The sequence below is a fragment of the Lontra canadensis genome, unplaced genomic scaffold, assembly GCF_010015895.1.
Source record: "Lontra canadensis isolate GAN:19392208 unplaced genomic scaffold, GSC_riverotter_1.0 scaffold6, whole genome shotgun sequence".
In the NCBI taxonomy this organism is placed as follows: Eukaryota; Metazoa; Chordata; class Mammalia; order Carnivora; family Mustelidae; genus Lontra; species Lontra canadensis.
Window position 1 is genome coordinate 28,440,059 of NW_022631000.1, and position 26,582 is coordinate 28,466,640.

Below are 26,582 nucleotides of genomic sequence, written 5' to 3' on the forward strand. Positions count from 1 at the left end.
ATACAGAATCAGAGAAGTAAAAACCAGTACCAAACTCCAGGTAAAATGGTTTGATAGGATTGATTTGGCTGCATACCTTCTGCAGGCAGAGCTTTCTAAATTACAAATAAACACACATATGTCATATTACAAAACGTAGAAGTAAATTTTTTAAAAAGTTAAAGTATGAGCACATAAATGATGTAGTGTATTAGGGAAACAGTCTCTGTCAATCACCCATTTTCCCAATCAAATTAATCCACAATTTCCTTTTTTTAAACAGTTTGTTTTTTTTTTTTTTTTTTTCATAAAAGTTGTACTTTCAGAAGTTACTTTCTAATTATGTCATAAGAACACAACTTAATTATAGCAACACTTCTCTCACCTTCTACAGAGAGCTTTTCCACGACACCGGGGTCAACGGCACCCCCACCCCCCACACAAAATATCTTACTCTGTCTTCCATGCTCCCACATGCTGTACAATCAGTGAAAGAAATGGCATCTTACATTCTAAATATGCTGGTGAAACACTAACAATTACTTGGACTTAGTAGAATTGCCAACATGTTTTGACAATGTATTTACTTCAAGAAAATGTGTTCTATCAGGATATCGATGCCTTGGGAATTAGTTTTCCATTTCGATTTTTAATATGTCTTTCCCGTGGCAAAGTTATTGGATGAAATGCTGAAATTTACTGAGTTAGGGCTGAAAAGATGGGATATCCTGGCAGTTCTTCTATGATGAGAAATATAAATAGCACCTTATCATGAATTCTGCAGGGGTCTTAACACTTACAATAATAGAAAAAACCCTTTAAAAGTTGTTCTTATGTTTAGATTTCTAGCTTTAGTGTTCTTTAACAAAGGCCATATTTTATGGCCTTAAAAACAACAAAAAAATTACATCTGGCTTTGTCCATTAGTAAACACGTAGTCATGGTTCATATTTCATTCTGGAAAAATATTTGTTACGTTCGTTAATGTATGTTCCAGCTAATTTCACTAAAAAAAATTCTTCTAGTGTCTTCTAATGCCACAAGCTTACTAGGAGATTACTTCTAAAAATTGATAATACAAATCACCGATGTTTTAACTACTTTAAAAAAGAGGGGTATCTGTTTCTTTTACACATAATAACCTGAAAAGGAGTCTATAAAAATATTTTCAAAAAATACAGTAACACTGCTCAGTTCTGTTAGGTCCCTTGTTTTTTGTTTTTTGTTTTTCTTAGAAAGAATGTACAACTCTTTTTGCAATTATTGCTCACAAAAGAGAAAAAGAGATAGTGCTCCCTTCAATTTAGTAGCAAACACAAACATCTACCCTGCTCTCTCTGAGCGCTTAGAGAGAGGAAAGGAATCTGAACATAAACCATGGGTCCTTCAGGAAAAAGAAATCACTTCATTGTGTTGGAAGCAACAGCAGGCCCATGCTCTTGTCCACAGACACGCTCAGCGTCAGCCCGGACAGGGCCATATAGCCCTGACCCTCCTACTCCCCCATAAAGTGCACCAAAGCCCTTTCTTCTACAACAGAGTCTTCTGGTATAAAAGCTGTAGCAGAAAATTGTTGCTTTGTTCTTTTGGGCACCTCTCCTAGCATCCTGCTCATCTAGCTTTTGGGGTACTCTGACTTGTCAGTTTCCACTTCCCCAACTAGTGTCCTTCCACTATCTCCCGTGACTTCAATACTTCATCTCTGCCCTTCTCACTTGCCTTCTTTCCAACCAGATAGAATGTATGCTGCCTGTCTCTATTCTGATAGATGGAAAATGATCTTATTTAAGATCCCCAACAGATAAGCCCCCTTGGGAATTGAAGGTTCCTCTCAGAGACCTGAATTATTAATGTCTTTCAAAAAAAGGTATTAAATTCATAGATTATAAATAATGTCAGTTCAAAATATTCAACGATTGAGGACTTCATGGCAATGTAGGCAGAGCACATTCCGGGTGAACCTGATGCTCTCTCTCAGTCCTTAAAAGCTAAAAAAAAAAATGTTTTTGGTTACATAAGAGGTATTGAGTACATATTTCATGCCTTTTTATACCAACTGTAGCAAACAGGGTTAGGATAATATACTGAGGAATCCATTTGACTGAATTCAGAAACACAAGTCTCCACCATATACCCTTCAGAGGGTTTTGCTGTTTTGTTTTTTTTTTAACACGTCAGTCAGAGATCTGCTTCATCCTTCAAACAGTTTCATAGATAAGATTCTTTTAAGCACTTGAGATCTGGAAAGCAAAACTGATTAAGGCTTCAGCATTTAAAAAGCTACAGTTTCTCTGCTGTGTGTGCTGTCAGGTTGAAAGCTAGGTCGCCCTGATGTTTTCAGAACGGTTGCAAAAGACAAAAAAATACAGTCGCTGCTGATTTATCAAGAACACTTGGCTGCCCTTTGTCATCAGCTACAAAATTATAGTGCTTTATAAAATAAACATCAAATTCTAAGCTGCAATTAAAAAAAATCCAACTTGTAATTTAAAAAAAAAAGGGTTTTGTTTAATAAATGCTCGTAATTAGTACCAAACTGGTCTCTTTCATAAGATCTGTAGGGTAGGAACTGTGACTCATGGTCCCTGCTCCTCTCCTGCTAGAAGGACGAGTTGTCTAGACGCTACGCAGTAAAGTCATGATAAAGGACCAGCTACAAGAGGACCGCATGTGCCTTTGCAGATACAGAGTTAAAAGAACCATGAGAACCAGCATGGATTCAAAACTACATTGTATTCCATACAGCAGACATGTACTATCCATACAATGATTTTTAAAGCTCGAGTTAAGTGTTGTTTTTTTTTTTAAAGCATTCGGTACTACTGTCATCAACACAGTTTTTGAAACCATCAATCAGCTCTAATTTTGTGTACATTTCCTGGACCGAGCCCGCCTGTCACAAGTCACTGCCTGTGGTCAGTTTTTTTATGGTTTATAATCAATCTGATGCATAAATTTCAACTAACACCCATCAAGCTTATGGGGCGGCAGAGAGAAAAAGAGAGAAGCAATTCTCTGTCCTCAGCTCTGCAGAAGAACGACGCAGAGCCCCTCACGGGAAGGCAGGCCTGCGGAAACTGAAAGGAGAACATTTAACTGTTTAACTTAAGTTATGTTAACCAAATCCAGGCAATGATGAAACTGGCCGCATGGAAAGGAGGGAGCAGGGAGTCATGGAGTACACCTGCAGACTGACTCTGCTCCATTGCTTTTTGCCAAGAGGCCCAGGAAATGTCAGGTCACAGCTGCATCCAAGTTACAACGGTAGCGATTACAGCCAGGTTAGAAAGGGCTCGCTTTTGTTCAGCGCAGACTCCACATCATTGAAGAGGGGGATCAGATCTTCAGATTCCAAAGTTCCTAGGTCCACATTCGTTCCCGGGAGACAATCGAGAAAATCAGGGAAGCGGGTCTGCTGAGGATTGATGTTCATGGCTGGCTGTCCTGCGTTGTCCCCTAGAACAGAACAGAAGGTGGCCATTGTCATTCTGTTTGTTAAGCTCTTGAGAAGTTAACCCAACGCTCACCTCTATTGCCACCAGGCTTCCATGTAAATGGAAGATTCTATTGCTGCCCGTCTAAAATAGTTCAGTTCTCTGAAAAATTTCAGCTACCATGGTCCTGAAACTGAGTTGGTGGTGCTCACTCGTAGGAAATGCGGAGATGCTGGGTGAACCTTTCTTTGTCCTGGGTAGACAGAGCCCAGATAAGGGCCCACAATGGATAAGCCCAGGAGACAGCAAAGAAGCGCAGGAAGGCTGCGATCTGCGCCTTCCCGTGACAGCTGCATGAAGAGCTATTTTGTCAAAGAGAGTCCCTCCCTGTAAAAATGCCTTATCACCCAGTTATACTCTAAGGATTTCATTGTGAAGCTTAGATCTACCCAGGTCCTCCCTCTTTTTATGCTCAAAGATAGTAGTGAGGAGTTTCCTTTAACCTTGTTACTAAAAAGCTGTCTTCAGGGGCGCCTGGGTGGCTCAGTCGTTGGGCATCTGCCTTCAACTGGGGTCATGATCCCGGGGTCCTGGGATTGAGCCCCGCATCGGGCTCCCTGTTCAGCAAGAAGCCTGCTTCTCCCTCTCCCACCCACTCTGCTTGTGTTCCCTGTCTCTCTGTGTCAAATACATAAATTAAATCTTTAGCAACAACAACAACAACAAAAACCTGTCTTCATTGATGGCTCTCGGGATCATTTTAGAAATAGTTTATAAAGGGAATTCTGCAGATCATCCCCCCAACACACACACACACACACACACACACCTGGCACCCCACAACTATCTACTTTTCTTAAAATGCGTACCAGTCACAATGCACGTGAGCAATGAAGGTCAAAGAAGTCTTGCTGTAAAGAGATCTGTTTTCTTTTGTTGAGGCCGCTATTACCTCAACCCATTTAATCATTCAATCCTATTCTGGCAGAACCTATATCCTAATGGATCTGGAGTCTACAGAACACAGCTGAGAACACACTGTTCCAGGAAAATGAGATGTCTGGGATAGGACATGAAGAACACATGTTCTTTATGAACAATAGTGGACGAGAAAACAAACTGACCTTTGTGCCCGTGGACTGGGCTCTTTAGCCGTGTGACCTTAGACACACGTAACTTGTCTGACCTTCAGTGTATCCATCGAAATTGGGATTATAGGTACCTTCTTCACACACTGGAGCGAAGTACCATAGAATGTCTGCCACACATACAATAAATGTTGATTGTGCTAAGAGAAAGAAAAACCTAGGAACTCGTCATTGATTACCGAGTACCAGAACAACGGATTAATTCAAATAGCCCTGATCAATTTTCTGAAGGTTGAAAATATACCTCAGAGGGTGCCTGGGTGGCTCAGTTGGTTGAGCAACTGCTTTCAGCTCAGGTCATGATCCTGGAGTCCCGGGATCCAGTCCCACATCTGGCTCCCTGCTCCGTAGGGGGTCTGCTCCTCCCTCTCACCTTCCCCCTCTCATGTTTGCTCTCTCTCACATCAATAAATAAAATCTTAAAAATATATATACACCTCAGAGACAGAAGCATTGGTAACTAAGGCCAGCTTCCACCCTAGAATCATTTCTAAAAAGCTTGTTAAATTAGCTTTTGTGTTTTAGAAGTACAGTAGCCTTCCTGAAATTGTGCACAGAAATATCATTATTCTGAGCAAAACTGAGAAAATTCACTTTAACCAAATGCATTTTCCAAGGAGAAAAATTACATCTTTCCAAGTGATGAGGGAAACATAATCAAACTTGCATTTTGGTGATAGCAAACCTTAATGGCTCTTCTGTAACCCATATAAATCAGTGACTCTTGGCAATATTTTAGAGGATTTTCATTGCAAAAGGCAGTAATTTGGGAAAATTATATCAAGTTCGACATGACCTCAACATCAAATCTGACAAGTTCGATGTGATCAAAACATCAAATTTGATGTTGTAGGAAACAGCATCAAAACAGAACAGGAAATCCCAAATAACTTTTACTACCCACTAGAATGTAACAGACAGAAATGAGGCTGAATGAAAGTATCTGCCCAGGAAAACTATCCAATCTAAAGTGCTGGGTGTCTTTTTTTCCCCATTTCTAGTTAGCACCATTCATCTCTACTGATCTCTACTGATAACTCAGGAACACTTTTTTTTTTTTTTTTTTAAGCTAAACAAAATCTATTTTAAAGAATTTCTCTTATCCTTTCTCCTCAGACATGGAAAACATGAGGAGGCTAGTTCTAAGATTCTTTGTTTAGGTTAACAATCTTAAAATACCTCTCTTTGGATCAACTTTGTAATCATGTAGTGATCTTTTTGGCCTTTAACAGTTTTATCCATTAAAAAGCTGGAGAGAGAAAAACCAGACAATTCTTAAAAGAGTATGATTATTGCAGAATATTCTGGAAGAGTGGTTGATTTCCCCACCTTTGGTCCTGCTATTCCCTTTACTGTATTCCACACCACATCCAGCTGTTGTTTCTATGTGTGATTTGCAAAGGGAGTGTGCTTGGCTGGCTTGTTTCCATTCAGCATGTGGTCAGTGAATCTCTCAGACCTTTTCTAGCCACACTGGAGCTGTGCCCACCCCCAGCTTTTCCTCATCTTATTACTGTACTACTTTTCTTTCCTTAGGAAGGTTCATGCCTACTTCCTAGAAAGAACTTCACAGACAGGACCCTAGACTCCACGAGCTGACACTCACTTAACCAGGTTAACTTGGAAGCCTAGCATTTATCAAGTTCAATTTGTCCATTACTTCAGCCTCTCAGAAGAGGGGGAAGAGAACTTTGGGCCAAGCTATGTGATCTCATAACTCCCCACAACCCCATGAAGTAAGCATGTTACTCCCACTTATAGGTGAGAAATCCAAGGCCTTGGCACGTTCTAGCACTTTCCCAAAGTCACTACCAAGAAGTGGTGAAACAGAGATTCAATTTAGGCTGCCTGTCTACAAAGACTATGTTCTTTCCAGAATACCACTTAATTCCACACTTTGGCTTCAAAATAGTCCCTACTTTGAAGCCATTTTTAAAAGTCATAGCTATGCCTGGGTGGCTCGTTCGATTAAGTGTCTGCCTTCAGCTCAGGTCATGAACCCAGCGTCCTGGGATCAAATCCCACATCGGGCTTCGTGCTCAGTGGGGAGCCTGCTTCTACCTCTCCCTCTCTGTTCCCCCTTCTTGTGCTCTGACAAATACATAAAATCTTAAAAAAAAAAAAAAAAAAGCCACAGAACAGAATCCATTTTTTTTTTCGTTAATGGTCAGACTTAGATTTAGATCTCCCGAATTTTTTTTAATTTAACTTTTGTTTTTTATCTTTACTACTGTTTAAAAGATGAAAGCAAACAATCCTTAAATATAGGAAGGAGCTACTTCATAAGGCTGTTCCAAAGAGGACAAAATAAATCTCACACCAAAAAAGAGAGAGAGAGCAATGAAGAAAGTGAGGGAGGCAGAAGGGAGAAAACTGAAGTAATAAATCGACGAGTAACAAAACAAACGCTTCAGATTATTCCCGTGTGACTCCTCACAAAACAGTCTGTGCTAGCCTCTAAACACAAGGATGACGACCTGCAGAGAGACCCCAAGGCAGCTGCTCCGACCGACGGCACTCCTAAGACACCCGGCTGACTTTGACTCTGGTCTGACCAGTGGTCTGGCTTCAGAGACTATGACACAGATGAGAGTCATCTAAGAACATGGCATAACGAACACAGGCACTGTGGACAAGGGCTATGTGGAAAGGACTTCTTTCTTTCTTTCTTTTTTTTAAAGAAAAGATATTGATTCTTCTCTTTAATTGCTGAAGGAAGACATCATTACCGTGTTGAGACCTGGGAGATGACAATTTAGAATCTTCTGAGTGGCTTAACTTTCCAAATGGCCCTGCCAATTGCTTCCCAAGTGCAGCTAATAACATGAGAAAAATGGCATGGGGAAGCACTATAAACCAGTCCCATTTCTCAAGAGGAAAAGTGGCCCATATATTATAACTGAAGGAAGAATAGCAAAAATATTCCACTGTGGAAGAATGGCAGAGCAGATAGCGGCATTAATCCAACTGTGAGCAAGGGCTGTAGGAAGCAGGGCAAAGGAAAGAAAGAGAGAGAGAGAAGGAAGGAAGGATGGGGGAAGAAAGAATTTAAAATCCTGTGCCTGTAGGCAAAACCGTATTTTGTATAAACAAAGGAGAAAGGGCTAGAATTTAATAATAGTGCTTGAGGCTTGGGTGGCTTTTCAGCTGTCCTTTCTGTTATTGTTGAGTTAAAGTGTTTCTGGTTGGACTTAAAAGGGAGATGACCGATGACCATGACCAAAGGGACGATACAAAAAGGCAAACACACGGCAAGGACTTGCAGGCTCTGCTCCCACCTGTGTCCATCTCGTCCACGTTGCTGAGGAAGTCCTCCGGAGTCGTCGGGACACTGTAGCAGCCTAACCCCAGGCCACTGTCAGTGCTCTGCTCCCTCGAATGGTAGGGCCCTCTGGGGAGCAAAGCATGGGGAGACTTCAGTGCGAGCCCACACCAAGAATTCCCAAATCAAAAGAGTCATGAAACCCCTAACCTAGTCTACTTCTGTCGCGCTGCCCAACTTTCCAGGGAATGGAGGGAGGCTGAATTTGCACCTCCCTTTAATTGTCTGACATGCACACAGATGTCAGCGAAATGAAAAGACTAGGCAAATAAAACCGGCCAGTCATAGTAAATGGATGCTGATTTCCTTTTTATCTCAAAATAATAATTTGAACACTGTGCTGCATATAGACTATGATACCATTTATGTAAATTTTTAAAAAAGAAAACAGTGTTGAATATTGCTTATGAATGCACACATTAACAAGCAATAGGAAATTTAAAAAGATGTGTGATGGACACACACCACACACCAATTTCTGAACAGTGGCTCCCACTAGGGAGGCAAAAGAACAGATATCAGTGGCGGTGGGGATGGTGTAATACTTGAAAATGGTATAATACTTTAAAAAAATGGCATAATACTTTAAAAAACAAGTAAGATCTAGGGATCTAGGTGTTGGATACCTGGATAAATCTTATGTTATTCTTTATATTTTTCTGTGTATTTGTAATACTTCTAAATAAACAATTTAAAAATTCCCTTTCTTCATTATTTCAGTTACTGCTTGTTTTTAACCTCTTTCTGTTTTTACTAACTTCCATAATTGTATTTGTTTGTTTGCTACAAGCCTCTGCAAGGGCAGGAAAAGACACAGGAAACAGACAACTGTCCTTTATTTGTGTTTAAAAAGCTACAATTAAGGTCTGACTACTTCTACTCATGAACATATTTCTGGCTAAATTATCTTTTCCTTCTTGCTCATATGTTTCATATTTTAAAAACATTGTCTCTTTGTGTTAATTACATTTTTTACTGTAAAACCATTTTAGACCCACAGAGAAGATGTGAAAAGAGTACAGAGTCCCCGTGCACAATTCACCCAGCTTCCCCAAGGACACCTTACACAACCGTAGCACAATTACCAACACCAGGAAATGGACAGCTTCCCTTGATCCCCACCCCAACCTCCCAGCTCCCCACCTTTCCCCAACATAAACAAAGACCCATTATACTCTAAACCACGTAATAAATAAAGCAAAAATAAGTCAGTCGCTCCAAAATGTTAACTTACCCATTGAGGAAAGGATCAGAGCTATTATTAGTGATGGATCTCATGTCTGGGGTCATGGTTGGCGGGTTGACAGCAGCCTGAACAGTGGCCAGAGTCTCGGCTTCCATGGGGAGCTGTCTACAGAGGGCGGCTTCCTACAGAAATATGACAGAGGGAGAGGCAAGTTATTCACTCATTGTCACAAGGATCGGAGCAAAGTATATTTCACATGAAAGCTTTTCACCAAACACAAAGCACTTCATGTGTGTTCCTAATCAGTCAAAATCATCAGGAAATCATTACTGTTCTTTCTCTGGAGAAAGCCTCCCAGGCATAAGTCACTTTCTGACATTCACCAAGTTAATGAGAAACTCAGCTAGAATCTATCTCAGGACACTTACGTGGGGACTGTCCCACCCATCCAAGTGTTTAAATACCCCAGTCACGTAAAGGTGTCAAGACACCTTCTCAAAGACAAAGCTATTTTTATCCCAGGTGCTCAGACCAAATCTAAATCAATCAAAGCAGTTGAACTCCTTTGGCATAGCAAGTACATTCGGGTCTTTGCCACTAACAGGCCCATAAAGTTGGGGAGTTACAGAGTCAGGCTCTCCATCAAATCATAGCTGGCAGTTCTGTGTCAACAGCCAGGAGAACAAAACCACCAGTGAACAAGTTTGTCAGTCCATCGGTTTTTCTATTTGACTAGTCATCTAGCTGACCTGATTCAAATGGCTGAAGGGCGGGGAACCATGCAGAGCCAATCCAAATCCCACTAACAACAAACTGATAGCATATGGATTTCATTAGCCAAATACAGAACGCTAGAATTATTTTGTTTTGGCTGGCATGACTTTGCCAGAGAGGTAATCCAAAAGGTTATGAATCTGACTGCAATCACTTTCTCTAGGTAAAACCTCCAGGGAGTCTCTCCCATTTTGACAAACAGGAGCAGACATCAAATTCCTTTCAAATTTGCTGCTCTTTCCAAAGAAGAATACTTTTATATATTTATACTTGCATCCAAAACCAAAGTTAGGCCCTTCCTATATTTATGCCTATCAGTTTCCCACTTTCCATCCTGAAGTCATTGGTCTTCCCATCCCTCAAACCCCAAAACCATGGCTACAACGGCAAACAGAATATTTAGGCCGTTTAAATTACGGTATCTCTCTTAGATCTCTTCCAGCCCTAACATGCTATGATTTTAGAGAGTAACTGCTGTCTAGACAGGTCTAGTGAAGTCATCGACAATAAAAACTTTTGGTTACTAGAGTTCATTGTACTGTTATGAGCAGTTATGGTAGCATGACTCTTACAAAACGTGAGACACCTGATTGATATGAAACTGTATTGTTAATTAATATTTAAATAAACATCCTGTCTGGGAAGGGCTTCTGGCTCACTTCTCTTCATCCAGGTTGCACATAACCAAAATACCTAACGAATTTTCTTCAGTTACCCATAAAAAGCAAAAAACACCAACAACAAAGGGATATAAGGGATATTTTCTGACAGATGTTTTTATACGGCAGGCAGTGTGCATTAGAAACCTTATTCTCCAACCAAAGCTCACCTGAATGCCTCAAACAGAAGAACCATAGGGACGGAACCAGTGGGAGAAGCCTAAAGTCCACCAAGCGCACTCACACACTCAAACCACGGTCTGAAACATCTAGTCAATGATGTAATTTCTAGTTCTTTATAAACTGTAACTGTACAGATCCTTTGGGCAATAACCTTCATAATATAAAAAAATCAACTTCAACTATCACAATTCATTTTATAACCATTCTAAATAAATGTGGGGTTTACCCCTAAACAGATGCTCTTTTTTGGTTGTTTCCTTTATTTTTTAAAAATGTATTTAAATTCAATTAAATAACATACGGTGCGTTATTAGTTTCAGAGGCAGAGGTCTGTGATTCATCAGTCTTATATAATACCCAGTGCTCATTACATCAGTGCCCTCCCCAATGTTCATCACCCAGTTACCCCATCCCTCTACCCCCTCCCCCCATCAACCCTCAGTTTGTTTCCCATGATTAAGAGTCTCTTATGGTTTATCTCCCTCTCTGATCTTGTCTTGTCTTATTCTTCCCTCCTTTCCCCTACACTCCCCTAAACAGATGCTCTTTTAAACATCAAGTTGAAGATATTGCTGCATTTCCTTATATCTGACAAAATTTTCTCACCATCAAGTCTTAAGAATACTAGTTGAATTTCTAATATTCAGGTAGTCTGAATTTAAATATAGTAAGAATTATTTCTGGAACTTCACTGTATAAAATATATAAATGTATATATATACATATACACACACATAATCTATATTAATTTTTTGTCATCTATAGTAACATGTAAGATGAAAGTAAAATGTTAAAAATTATAAGAAAAAATATCAGAACCTAGCTATAAAATATATAGTTCTAAACTTTCCTTTTCATTTAAATTACTCCTGGCATATTTCAAAGAGATACAACACGTATTTTTTTTTTAAAGATTTTATTTATTTATTTGACAGAGAGAGATACAGAGAGAAAACACAAGCATGGGGGAGCAGGAGAGGGAGGAGGCTTCCTGTCAAGCAGGGAGTATGTGGGCCTCGATCCCAGGACTCTGGGATCATGACCTGAGCCAAAGGCATCCACTTGACGACTGAGGCACCCAGGCACCCAATACAACATATATTTTTAAGAGAAAGCTTGTGTGTGGTTAAATATATAAATAAAATTCAAAAGGCTAGAAAAACCGAAGTTGAAAGACCCTATGCCAGACTGGAGAAAATGTTCCACTGTGCCATCTTCCAATTCACATCTGTTCCTGCTACTGCTACTTTAAAGATAACTGAAGTTCCATTCCTCAGCATCGTTATTTCCCCAACTATTCTAAAGGCTCCACGTCATCAAAGAAGCAATCCTAGGTTCTGCCTGTAGGGGGCTCACATTATCATGTTCCACCTTTTAACGACTAACAAACAAGATACAGAGGGTGTTGAATGTACCTGAATAATAACTTTGAAATATAAATCACACTTGTGTGAGTTAGGAAGTTATCATAGGGGGTAACACTCTCTTTAAGATTATCCTTGGGCTACAAGTCATTCCACACAGCCGCCAACATGAAGATCATGTTGGTTCCCTGGCTACAGTCATCTGGATGGTGGTCCACAAAGCCCTATGTGACAGCCCTGTCCACTTCCCCTCCTTTGTCTCTGATACGCTCCCCTCACTCACCACCTTCTCTCTGCTTTTCCCACTGCCAGCATCTGCGCAAGTGTTCTCTCTGCTTGGAACATACCCCTCCGGATCTTCCCAAAGTTCATACCTCATTTAATGTCTGCATCCTACATATGCTATCTCTTCAGAAATTGCATTAAATTTTCTTCTCAGCAACATAAGTATTTTTGTCTTTCCCATTAGAATGTTAGAAAATTCCACAAAGCAAGAAATCATCTTTGTCATGTTCACAACTAAATCCTCACTGCCTGTAACACTCTAGGCATACAGTAGGTACTCAACAAATATTTGCTCAATGAATAAATGAGAAATATTACTGGAATTCAAATGGGGATATTTTAAATGGTGATTAGTAATAAAAGGAAAAATACACTAAGAACATTCAATTCTCATCTTCAGCCACAAATACAATTAAAATAACATCCTACATATACATCTCAACTAGCCAGGCACAAACTGCATCCTTGTGTGATGATCCCACTCCTTTCTTCCCTGCTCCTAAGACAGAAGAGAAGCAGGAGAGAACAGTGATCAGAATCAGGGATTCTGGGACCAGATGCTTGGATGTGAACCCTGACTCTGCCATCTCCCAGTCAGTTAAACTCTCTGTTCCTCATTTATTTTAAGATTTTTTTTTTTTTTTTTTTTTTGAGAGAGAGAGTGATGGAGAGAGAAAGCACAAGTGGGGGGGTGGGCAGAGCTGTTATAGGGGAGAGGGAAAAGCAGACTCCCTGATGACCAGGGAGCCCAACATGGGGCTTGATCCCAGGACCCTGGGATCATGACCTGAGCAGAAGGCAGACTTTCCACCAACTGAGCCATCCGGGTGCTGCCTCTCTTCCTTATTTATGAAGTGGGGAAAATGACAGCATCTACCTACACGATCATTTAATAAATGTGAACTAAGTAATACTACTGTCATCTCATGTTCTGTATTCTAATCCCAGAAAACAAAAGCAAAACCATGACCAAACCATCTCCGAAGTCACACTATCGGGCGGAACTGATCCATACTGAGTGGTCTGACATTTCTTCCTGATGAACTTTCACCTTGGAAAGATTAAATCCAAGTGTGAAATTCATCACAATGAGTCAGCAAAGAAAACAATTTTCTTTCTTTTCTAAGTAAGGACAGGTCTGTAAGCCTTTTTTGTATATAACATAAAATTAGTTTTCAATATACATGGAGAACAGTGAGAAGTTTCACTTCACTTCATTATATTTCATAATGTAATAGTTCCGTATTTATAAGTACTTTTTTTTTCAATGAAAATACTTTCCTATTTCTGCTCATGAAGGAGAAAAAGAGCGGCACAAAACCCAAAGTTTGGAAATAAAAGGACTAACATTACTAACACGTCTGAATGCCAACAAGGGAGGATTTTTTCAAAAATAACAACTAAATTTAGGTATGAAATTAAAGCCCAGCCTCAGGATGATTTTGGCTACCACATGCCATCTGCTGCCCTACACGCCTGACTTTGGTTTGACCAAGCAGCAGCCGTCAGGACTGATGAAGGTAAAACAGCTAAACCACAGACAGAAGACGGTGGGACTGGACTCAGCAAACGGATGTGGAAACAGAGGCTCAGTCAGCCAAGGCTGGTCTAGGACTAGACTCTGGCCTCCGACTCAGAGTGGGTGTGGCAGCTGCTCTAACCATTGCTGGGGCCTCAGCTCCCCCAAGTCTACGCAGAGCAAATGCTAAGCTGGAGGCACATCTGAGCCCCTGGGTCTGACTCTCATCTCCCACTTCCACTCTAGTCCAGTAGGTCTAACCACAGATGCCGTCCCAAGGTTCCGCCCATCCAGTCCTCCCACAAGCCTTCAGTTTCCCAGACTCCTCCTACTTTGGGTCCCTCATCATCTAGCCATATCCCATCCCCCTTTAGAAGTTCTGTTATACCACGGTTTCCAGAATGCCTTCCCTGACCACCAGAACCTCAGCAAGCAGCCAGCTTCCCCTTTCCAGGCTCTGGACTCCTCAATAACAGTGTCCCACTGGGGTAGGATACCCCACATCTCACAATCCACTCCTCCTCTGGCCCCAAAGCAGCTCTTCTTACCAACTTCAAGCTTTCTCTTAGTGCCATCACCACTGGTACAAAAATCCAAGTCCACTGACTCCCAGCCCCCATAACAGCTCATTCATTTGTACACGTATTTATTTAAAAAAAAAAAAAATACTATAGAAACTACCAGGTACCAGGAACTCTTCTCAGCAGCAGGGACAGAGCAATGAACAGACAGTGCCCTACCTCATGGAGCATTCTAGAAAGGGAGAGAGATGTGGACAAGGACCAAGCCTTGTGGGTCCTAGCTCCTGGATATGTCCATGCTCCAAACCTCTGTTCCATTTCAAGCAGCAGATCAGCACTGCTTCTCTAGCTATTCCAACAGACCTGTCTACCTCCTGTCAACCTCCACAGGCAAGGCTGCATCCAGGTCTCCATTCTACACTTTGCAAAGAGTGACCAGAGGAGAAAAATCAGGCTGGAAGGGATCCTGGTGTCATGTCTTACGAAGAAGCAGGGAACTGTTAAACCAGAAAAGACACCTGAGGGGTATACCTTGGCTCTCAAACTATTTATGGATTATCACATGGAAGATGGAAGACAGATTCCTTCTGCCGAGGATCTGAGACAGATCTGATGAAGGGCTTTCTAGTTACTAGTCCTGCTGAGGGGTGGAACTGGCTCTCTCAATTCTCTGGGCTGCTGTGGAACGTTAAATGCTCCTAGACATGTCCAGAGCTTGGCAGAAGAGGAAAAGCTTCCCTGAATCGGAAAGACTGGGGTTCAAATCCCAGCTCAGTTACTCCCTATTTATAACATCTTGAGCTAAATTCTTAACCTTCCTTGACAGCTTATTTATCCGGAAAAAAATAAATAAATAAAAATAGAAAACCAACAGAAAGAGACAGAGCGCACTTGTAAAACTCACCTTCCTGGGCCGTTGTAAAGATTTAAAGGCATATTTATAAAGAACCTGGTCCAGAGAGGCAGGCAACAGAAGGAATTACTCATAGTGTTATATGTCTTAGGAGGCAGAGATGTTAGCTAAAGCATGCATATCATTTACTATGTGGGAAGCACTGTTCTGAGCACTTGAGTATTTCATCCTCACAATAACCCAACCGTCTCCATTTTACAGACAAGGCAACTGAAGCACAGGGAAGTCAAGAGAACTTCTTCCCAAGATCTGGCCCCCCAGTGTTCTCCTAGCCTCCACACTGACTGACGATGTGGCAGAGAGAGAAAAACCAAGGGCTGAGGTGAGAAGATCTCCCAATTCTCGGCTCTTTCTCCTGCTGGTCGTGGGACTTGGGCAAGTTATCTCCTTTCTCTGAGCCTTTTTTCCCAGCTATCAAATGAAAATACCAGCCCTCTTCCTTCAGACAGTAGGGAGGAGGACTGGGTAACACAGCCTGTTTAGCTGTCCCAAACACAGTTTCCCCTGCCCAGCTGGGAAAAAGACTGACTTGGACATATTCTATGGTCCTTTCAAATGTATATGGGTGGAATTAGTGTCCTGGGAACTCACAACACATCAAGCACAGTTTTAAGTTCAGATTTTAAAGACCGGTTTCAGAAAGATCTGGAAAGCTGCCCCCAGTAACCCCACCCCTCCTGTCCCCTGCTACAACTATATTTTTTTTCTCTATCCAAGCTGAGGGTGGAAAGACCATTGCAAAATGAGGGCTTAAGAATCTCTTTTGGAGTTTGTGGTTGTCCTTCTAGGTCTCTGAAACGAGTAATTATATGTCAGTTAGAAAACAAAACAAAACAGAACAAAAACCAAACCCCTTTCCTAGCAGCTGTGGAACGGGGTGGGGTGTAAAATATCCAGAGGGATGTGAAAGACAAATGCTGATTTGTAAGTTGAAGATGTCCCTGGGAGCAAACCTCAAACCCCCTTTCCTTCCAGCTCCCCACTCGCCTGCAGTTTGCCTGTGGAATAAATCAACAGAGGAGGTGAGAAAGCAAACAGCAGTTGAAAGCATCCTGCAGCCCAGGCTGTCCTAGGCTGGGGGAGCCCCCACAGCCAGCAGCTCCTGCCCTCGCTGGAATGTGCTTCAGAGAAAACACGATGACAATCACCCTTCTGAGGGTGCTCTAATGATGAAAGCCTGTGTGGCCAGGGGTTCCACAAAACTAGAGGACTGGACTGTTTTAATTATAAAGGGTGCGGTGAGTAGAAACAAATGAAAAAAATCAAATAAAGACAACATTTTGAAATCCTAACATTAAAATAGTTATTCTGGTGCAGCAAAGTTGCTGTCTCTGCCAAAACCCTCAGGGACTTCAGAACGCCGAATTATTTACCTTCTTAAAGGAAAAAAAAAATTCCCAATGTATATTTCTCTTTAACTCTGTGCCAAGAGATTCTAGAAATTCACTGTCACATTTCCTGGAGCCTCCCTTTTTCAAATACCTCATCATCCATGCTCAGCGGCCAGACCATTGGTATGGAAGAAGAGTCAAAACTCTAACCCTTTGGAGGAAGACATTTGTTGAGGCCATAATGATTATCCCTGGCCTGTTTGCTGCTCTTTCAATTCAGGATGTATACCACAACCCCGTGTTTTTCTAGAATCTGTACCCCTTAGAATCACATTAAGGAAAACTTCACAGTTTAGATATTCTCTCTTCACTGCAGAAAAAAAAAACAAAAACAAAACAACAACAACAACAAAAACCCAGCTGAATGGCTTTTGAAATGGTCTGTTTCTTCATACCTTGGTGAGCTTATAAAGATCAGAAATATGAAGCTGCTTTTCATTTGTGCAGATGTGGTCACCTTTATTTGAAAAATGTGTTCAATTTACATTTTAAAAAAGGGTCCTTGTAAAAAGACTCGAATTGATGTTATTCCTCAACAGTATCGGAGCACCAGGACATTTTAGAAAATGGATTATTTCTGGGACTTGACGGAAGCTGGAGCTGAAGCTCACTGGAGAGGACCGCCCAAGTTTGTCTACTCCCTGCTGTGCATTTAGGACCTGGAGCATTTGCTGAGCAAATCAGTGAATGAACCTAACGAGCCAGGCTACCACAGATGGAGTCCCATACTGGTTGGACGACATGACTTGATGTCCCAGTCATCCCTGCAACTGGATTCTATGAAATGCTTTTCTACAAGTTAAATTATAGTGACTGAAGGAAAGACTCTTCATGAAATAGCCACCACCATTGATGCTTCATGGTCTGCTATAACACCACACTTTCTAAACTCTCAAAATAGCTATTCTTCACATGACAAAACCCAGACTCCAGATTCTTTCCCCCAGGGCAGCGCTGCTCCCAGCCGGGCGTGTCTCTCCCGGGCCCACGGTCAGGAATGGCTGTTCAAGGCCAGCCAGCTGGCCAGCCGGACCCCGTAGTGGCTGTCAGGCCTAATAGAAATCTGTGAGACCTGCCAGAAGAATTCCGAGGCCTCCCGCCCAAACCCTCTGAGGCCTCCCGCCCAAACCCTCTGTCCTCGTCCCCGTTGCCCTGGCAACTAGAGGCCAGGCTTAGTCAGCAGTTTTGTTTGACAAGCTGCATTCTCCTATCCACGGAGCCCCAATTAAAGGACGGAACCAGGCTAAAAGCAGGGCTGACTTTGTCTAAGAATAATAATGGTTTCTCAACAAGGCAGGCCCTGAGAAGGGGCAAGGGGGAGCTAAGGCTTCTCCACTTAAGAATTCCAGGTCCTGGGGACTGACAGGAAGTCCTTGGGGTTAAAATCTTCAAGGCAGAAGGCCCCCCCCAGCTTCCTAATTAAATGAATAATACACATGAAAAGAAATACTCTGCTCAGATAAAGCCAGGACTCTGTTTTCATGTCAAGGAATTGTTCTTTTAGATGAGTAAATAGTGACTGAGAAGCCTGTTTCTCAATTCCTTACCAGTTACCAAAACTTTCCATTTCACTGGGTAAAGTTGCAAACATGCCCTTTATGATACTGAGCAAATACTGTGTTGATTTTCAAGCTGTAACAGCAGAATATTCTACACTCATTGTGGGCCTGTGTGGTTCATGGTAATTTAAAAAAAATAATGTCCAGCCCTGTTGTAGGAAGGATCCCAGGCAGCTTACAATAGATCCAACCAAAGTCACAGCACAACTTCCATGGCTCATATAGAATAATACACGATGTCCCAGTATTATTAAGAAGAGATAATAAAAAAGAAGGAAAGAAAGAAAGAAAGAAAGAAAGAAAGAAAGAAAGAAAGAAAGAAAGAAGAAATAATAGGGGTGCCTGGGTGGCTCAGTGGGTTAAAGCCTCTACCTTCGGCTCAGGTCATGATCCCAGGGTCCTGGGATGGAGCGAGCCCCACATTGGTCTCTCTGCTCAGCGGGGAGCCTGCTTCCCCCTCTCTTTCTGCCTGCCTCTCTGCCTACTTGTGATCTCTGTCAAATAAATAAATAAAATCTTAAAAAAAAAAAAAAAGAAGAAGAAGAGATAATAAAACAGAAGTTTGGTATGCTACCAATTTTGTTTTAAAAACAAAGCATACACACAGATACATACAAAGACTGGAGAGAAATCACCAACATCTTCACAGCCACTGGTTTTGACTATTTTAAACACTGTTTTACAATGAATGTATGTTTTGTCTTTCTTGTGTGATAATTTTACTTTATTATTTTAGCTGGTATACAGTAAAATCCACTCTTTGTGGTGTATGTTTCTCTTTTTTTTTTTTTTTTGAAGATTTTATTTATTTATTTGACAAACAGAGATCACAAGTAGGCAGAGAGGCAGGCAGAGAGAGAGGAGGAAGCAGGCTCCCTGCTGAGCAGAGAGCCCGATGTGGGGCTCCATCCCAGGACCCTGGGATCATGACCTGAGCCGAAGGCAGAGGCTTTAATCCACTGAGCCACCCAGGTGCCCTTGTGGTGTACATTTCTGAGTTTTGAAAAATCCATGGGTTGTGAAACAGCTAACCCAATCAAGGTACAGAACAGTGCCACTATCCCCCAAATCCCCTAGTGCTACCCCTTTGTAGGCAGCCCCTCCCAACACCCAACGCTGGCACCCACTTACTTATTCTCTGTTCCTATAGTTTTGCCTTTTTTCAGAATGTCATAGAAATGGAATCATAAAGACCTGGCTTCTTTCATTTACCAAATGCTTCTTTTGTCTCAATCAGAAAACAAAAACAAAAAACAAAACAAACAAACAAAAAAAAGCAACCAAAACCTTACTCCATTATATTTTTATAAATTAAAAACTTTATATTTCCGGGGCACTTGGATGGCTCAGTTGGTTAAGCATCTTCCTTAGACTCAGGTCATGATCCCAGGGTCGTGGGATCAAGCCCCATGGTTGGGCTCCCTGCTCGGAGTCTGCTTCTACCTCTCCCTTTGCCCCTCCCCCTGTTGTGCTCTCATTCTTTCTTCCTGTCAAATGAATAAAAACTTGTAAAAATAAAATAAAATAAAACAAAGCCACTCTTTAAAAAAAAAAAACTTTGTCTAATTAAAAAGAAAAAATGGGGCACCTGGGTGGCTCAGTGGGTAAAGCCTCTGCCTTCTGCTCAGGTTGTGATTTCAGGGTCCTGGGATGGAGCCCCGCATCGGGCTCTCTGCTAGGTGGGGAGCCTGCTTCCTCCCCTCCTCTCTCTCTGCCTGCCTCTCGGCCTACTTGTGATCTCTGTCAAATAAATAAATAAGATCTTAAAAAAGAAAAAAATGTCACAAACTGAATCCAAATTTCTTTTTAAAAACTACGAAGATACCAGGAGGTACACCTTCAACTGAGATGGTTGCCTTTTCTCGAATTGCCATTTCTCTTACGAACTTGAAGCTGCCTCTCCATGTTTGGGAAATTTCACAAGGATAATAAAACTCTCATTATCATGGACAACCGAGAATGTCTCACAAAAATTTACTTTCCACAATGTCTGCGATGGATGCCTGGGGAAAGCAGTGAAACACTTTCCTAAGACGACTGTGTATTGCAAGACTTGGCCAGGATTCCCCTGAGCTTGGAGCACCTGCCGCAACCCGAGATAACTCATCAGTTATTGGACATAAGAAATTCAACTTGGCTACACCAGCCAATGCTAAGTTGTAGGGACCATTTTTAATGGAACTCTCCTACTTCAGAAGATTCCTAATCAAGGGAGATAGCAAAAACTTCACTGACCCTTTGATTTTAATGCTGTGGACTGTTAACAACCTGTTGGCCTGAGGAGCCACTGAAGAGAAATAAAGAAGTACCTTCTGCTCGCTTCACAGAACTCTGCCCTGTGGCAGGAATGAAAGCCAAAGATGGAAGGAGGAAGGAGTTCGAATTTACCCTTCTGGCCACACATTTGGATTAGCTGTAATCATTTTGATTTGCATTAGTTGTAATCACTTTAATTTCATCATTTTGCCTGTCTGGTAAGATACAAGTTATCCGAAGGTGGCCAAGTCCCATGTATCTTTTTGTTTTATTTTTCACCACAGAAACACTGGTTGGATAAAGGAATGAGGAGATGAAGAAGAATGAAAAAAGTCATTTTCCATCCTGAAATATCGAAGGTTCACTTCATATCTGTAATCAAACTTTCTTTACAACCATTTCTTGATATTCTACATGATTTCCATGACCACGAGTTAACATGTGAGCCCCCAGCATTATGTAGCCCACGTGGGTTCCCCCAATACTGAGGCGGTTCTTTCTCCACAGTGCACCACCATCAGATAACACACCTGGAGGGATGATGGCATGGAGGAAGGAAAAAGAGGATGGAGGGATGAAACCAAGTATTTACACAGTATTTAATTTGTAAGGAGCTTTCACATTTATTATATATCTAAGGATGATAACAATTTTCAGAATGGTGATGCTTTCCCAAGAATTAGGGAATAAGTTCATCTTACTCATTAAATTTTGCCAACCTCCCTTCCCACTACGGAGACAGAAATAGGATGGGGCTTCTCTTCTAGAAATTCTCTCTTGATGGAACTGCAGGTAGGTCAAGGCTGGGAAAGGCAGGGACCCTGAGAAGAAAGCCTGCACAGCTAGGGCCCCCCTGTAAGAGGAGAGCCATGCTCCTTACAGACTGCCCAGTGAGCTAAGGAGGTTAAGGCACTTGTTGCCCATGGAGGGCATGGGAATGGGACAGGATGAAGAAATAAAGTCTATAGATAATCTTTAGACCTCCTCATGGGGTGCCAGGATGGCTCAGTCAGTTGACCATCTGACTCCTGATTTCAGCTCAGGTCATGATCTCAGGGTGGTGGAATCAAGCCCCCTTTGTGCTCAGAGGGGAGTCTGCTTCTCTCCCTCTTTCCCTCTGCCCCTCCCCCTAGTTCACACACACAACATAAGCATGCTCTCTGTCTCTCTCAAAATAAATAAATAAACCTTATTTTTAAAAAAATTTTTAAAGATTTTATTATTTGAACAGTGTAAATAGTGATGCAGAAAATCACCCGGGGGAAAAAAAGGAAGTAAAAAACCACCAAGACGATAGACGTAATCCACACCTGAACAAGCAGGCATCTTGACAAACACCCCAGAAAAGTATCAGAGAACGCTGCAACACTATTTACCATCTGGCCTTAAATGGTATCTAGGACACTGAGGAGCAGGCTGCTTCTGGATGGGGAGAAAAAACTCTGGACATTTCCTTCCACTGTCCCATACAGCAGCATTGCCCAGGATGATGCAGCAAAATGCTCTAAGTTCCACAGCCTCTAGGGATCAGCATTTAATGAACTTGGTTGGCATTTCTGTAATATGAACCATCAATACTACATCCTGGTTCAAAGGCACCTATGGTTGGAATAAAGGAAACGATGTGGGGCACTTTCCCCCAGCCCTTTGCAGAAATACTTTCTGTAGGAAAGAAGGCAGTGGGACAAAAGAAAGACAGAAAGTGGCAGAAACTGAGAAACAAATAATTCTTTGCAGAATAGTCTGTAGATTTGTGCAAAAAAAAAGGAAAAAAAAAAGCATTAAGTTCATTTAAATATAAAACTAAGAGAAAAGTTACAAATGCTACTATGATACTGTTACACTTACTCTGTATTATGAAACAAAAAATATTACAAATGCAATTATTATCGTAAGACAAAAAGTAATAATGTAATTATTTCCTGTTAAGAAACATGATCCTGTGTATCTAAAAACAGTATAAACAACTGTTACCCTGAAATAACCATGAACGTTTAGACATAAATCCTCAGGGGGAAAAGGCACAACTGGAGTTGTATTACAGAGCTGTATTCCTGAAATTCAGGGTAGTTCCACTGAACAACAAAGCACAATTTATATTCATTTCCCTCATTGTCAGAGCCACTGTCTAGGGGATTATTTTAATTTGCCATGTTTTGTATTGACACTTTATATCCTAGAATTTATCTGATGAGAAATATATTATTCTTTTATAGAAATCAATGTGCATTTTTAAAAGTATCAGATGTGACTAAAAGAAAAGGCAGCACTGACTGTGACACTCCCAGGCTCTTCCGAGAAAGCCCCCTGAAACAGTTAGAAGTACTTATTTCCTTAAACTAGTGAAAGGAAGCTACTTGTGTATCTTGCTTCGTGTGAGTCATAAAGCAAAGTCTCAAGAATTAGAACAATAAGCTGAAGCTTTCCTCCCTAAAAAGTAGCCAGCAAAACTGATGAGACCTAAAAACATGGTTTACATTAGTTTAGCAACACAGAAGAAATAATTTTGTTCTTGCACAGACCAAGCCACAGAGGGAGGCAGAAACCTGTGGGTTTCTTCAGGGATTGTTTTATTCATGTTTTGAAGTGCTGCATCAGCTATGACCCACAGAGGACACAGGGCGGCATTCTGTCCACTGACTGACTGAATGAATGCATTGTGGGCAGTATGGCACAAAGGTATCCAATCAATACCCGCTCTCTCAGAGCCCGTATACAAACATTTACCTTTCTCATTCTCTTTCAATTTTTCCCAGCTCTTTTTCTTGCTCCATGGCGGACCAAAGATGGTTGCAAATTCTTAGTCATTTTGTCCATGGAACATCCTTTCTGCTCTCTGCTTTAATCTAGGGCAAATCTGATATTTTTTTGATTGAGAGCATATGGGAGAAGTGACTCTGTGACAGTTTCCAGAACCAGATCCTAAGACACTGGCAGCTTCTACTTCTTGTTTCTTGGAACATTCTCTCTGGGAGACCCAAGCTGCTATGCAATATGTCCCACCAGTGAGACTGCTGTGCTAGCAAGAGATGCCAAATACAGACGTCCCAGGTTTCCGTCCCAACCAAGGCTAGTCTTCCAGCAATCCTTACCATGATGCCACATACTTGAGTGACGCCATCTTGAACCCTCCAGACCAACCCACCCACCAGCTGAACACTACTGAAAGTGGTCTCCATCAACACCATGGAAGCCAGAAGAATGAGCCAGCTAAGCTTTGCCCAAATTCCTGACCCAGAAAATTGTATGATATAATAAAATAGGCTAATGTTTTAAGCCACTGCATTTTGGGATAATGTTACACAGCAACAGATCACTGGAATAGAGTCTTCTTCCTCCTCTTCTAAAGATCAGCAGTAGAACCCAAAGGCAGCCATGCTAACACAGCTGGTCCTCGTATTCATACGTCTGGCTCTGAAGACAAGGCAGGTAGATATTGGGAGAAAAACCTGAATTCTACTCATATGGTCTGGAGTAGGCTTTGAACCTTTAATGCTTCTAGAGAAAGATTTACCCTGATGGCCCGCAGCTACCTACCCCCGTAGGGTCATGGAGCCTCCAGTAGGCACCACAGAAGGTCATACCTGCCTCATGAGCTCCTCTTGGCGCATTCTGATCCTCTCTCTCTCCATCTGGATCCTCTGAAGTCGGAGCTTCTGCTGCTGCTGCTGCTGAGTGGTCAGAGCATTGGGCATGTTCATGAGCCCTGCTGGTGGGTTCTGAGGAGGGTGGTTCTGCTGGCTCAGGGGAGTGGGTGCCATCTGCTGCTGGTGCTGGTGATTCATCACTACGGGAGGGAAGACCAAGCAAATTAATGAACAGGTCCTACAACACCTTATCAGAAAGAGAACATCAGAATGCTCTGTGCTTTGGAGTATAGATTCCTGAGATTCCTGCCGAAGTACTTTCCTGTTAATCATTACTGTTTAAGTAATGATTACCTTAATTCAATTCATGGAGGCTCAGACACTAGCGCTACTCCTGATTCATCTAGTCTTGGCATTTGGTGCCCTGTTAAAAATTATTTCACACTTTCCTTGTGTCTAGAGCGCATTTTAAAGCCTTTAAGAACATAGTGGTCAAAAGCGAATTTCACAAAAGGTTACCACAACAGATGATGTAATTTCAGCAGGACATCTGGGTGTGTGTGCACTTTCTAGACAACCTGCGTGTTCATGTCAGAGCTAAGGAGGGCATGAGATTATAGATATACAATGGTGCACAATAATATCTAGAACAGGGGTGACTGGCAAGCAAGATGTAAAATACAGCACCTAGACCAGGGACCTACACAGAAGCAGGACTCCACTGATGCTTTGTTTAAAAAAGGGTACCTCAAAGGAGCATGAGCTAAGCTCAGAAACAAATACCTGATTGAGGAAAAGCTGTTATATATAGTTTTTGCAAAGGAAAAAAATGAATGCAGAAGAAATTACATAAAAATGATTCTCATGGGAGCACCTGGGTGGCTCAGTCGATTAAGTGACTGCCTTCAGCTCAGGTCATGATCCCAGTATCCTGGGACTGAGGTTCACATCAGGCTCCCTGCTCAGTGGGGAGCCTACTTCTCACTCTGCCCCACCTCCCTGCCCATGTGTCCACACGTGCACTCTATCTCCCTCTTTCAAATAAATAAAATCTTTAAAAAAATGATAATCATGGGTTGCCTAGCTGGCGCAGTCAGTTAAATGTCCGACTCTTAGTTTTAGCTCAGGTTCCGATCTCAGGGTCCGGAGATCAAGTCCCACATGGGACTCCACACTCAGCATGGAGTCTTCTTAACACTCTCTCCCCCCTCTATCCCTCCCTCCTGCGCGCGCTCTCTCTCTCAAATAAATAAATCTTTTAAAAAATGATAATCACATTTGTGATTGAATAAAGGCATTCTAGAAGTCTTTAAAACTTTTTAAGGATTTTCTACTTATCCGCACTTACCAACACCTTAAATTTTGCATGCAGTACTTAAACTTGAGGAAAGAATTTTAAAATCCTTTAATAAATTCTATAATTGGCAATACACACACACACACACACACACACACACATTTTTTTAAAGTGCTAGTTTTCCTTCAACAGTTTACCAGTCAAATTTGCTTAACTTCTGCCTAGGCCATATTCTATAATAAAGAAAACCACACTTTTCTGTCTATTTGCTCTTACATGAAGGCCCAAAACAAGATATAGTTTTATATACTCCGTTTCTAAGGAAAAACTCTCAATTTTTGCTATGTTTGGTACCACTATCTATTTTTTTTTTTGAAAATTTTATTTATCCATTCATGAGAGACAGAGAAATAGAGGTAGAGGGAGAAGCAGGCTCCCCGCCAAGCAGGGAGTCCAATGCAGGGCTCAATCCCAGGAACCTGAGATCATGACCTGAGCAGTCACTTAACCGAATGAGCCACCCAGGCATCCTGTATCACCGTCTTTAAAAAAAGAAAATCACTGGCATATTTTATTTCAAGTCTAAAAGTTAAATATTTTACATCTTTCATTTGGAAGACATAGGTATCGTGTGGAAACATGTTTTACAACAACTAAGAATTTCCTTAAATGAATTTTAAAGTAGCCTAATCATCTACATACTAAATGTGTATGTAGACCACCCCCCACCCACACGCACACACTCAAAAGGGACACAAACACAAAGGATTTTCTGTGGACTAACTGGTTCCCTTGAGGAACGATTAATTCCACGGCAGGAACTTCCTCCGGATGGGGGTAGAGGTAGGATAAAAACATTCTTTTTTAAAAAATTTATTTATAACTCCCTCAAATCTTTACCGCACTTCCTGTGTGCCAGCCACTGGGCTTGTCGTTGGATAAATAGCTCCTGCCCTCACAGGAATTAGCAGGCTGTTGGAAAGAATGTGTGAAGAAATGAGGTGAATTTATTCGTGGGGCTGTGGAATGCCAGAATGTTAGGCTTTGTCAGGATTCTTAGAAATGATGCGTCCATCCTTTTATTTTACGGGAGGGAGACGGCAACCTGAGAGAGGTGAAGGGGTGTGCTCTGGTTGGCAGCAGGTAGAGCCACCCAAGCCAGAGTGGAGGCCGCCACGCATCCTGTCCTCCGGCTCTTTCAACTG

At 41.7% G+C, this 26,582-nt stretch overlaps 1 protein-coding gene across 1 annotated transcript in view; it reads right to left on the bottom strand.

Moving 5' to 3' along the window:
* Nucleotides 1-284: 284 nt before the first annotated feature.
* The window catches only part of WWTR1 (WW domain containing transcription regulator 1), a 133,787-nt gene continuing 107,489 nt past the window's right edge, over nucleotides 285-26,582 (bottom strand). The window contains exons 4-7 of the mRNA XM_032852463.1: nucleotides 24,078-24,280; nucleotides 9,118-9,251; nucleotides 7,840-7,952; nucleotides 285-3,435 (exon numbers count right to left, since the gene is read on the bottom strand). Of these exons, the coding sequence (XP_032708354.1) occupies nucleotides 3,251-3,435; nucleotides 7,840-7,952; nucleotides 9,118-9,251; nucleotides 24,078-24,280 (635 nt within the window). The 3' untranslated portion in view covers nucleotides 285-3,250. The remainder of the gene's footprint in view (nucleotides 3,436-7,839; nucleotides 7,953-9,117; nucleotides 9,252-24,077; nucleotides 24,281-26,582) is intronic.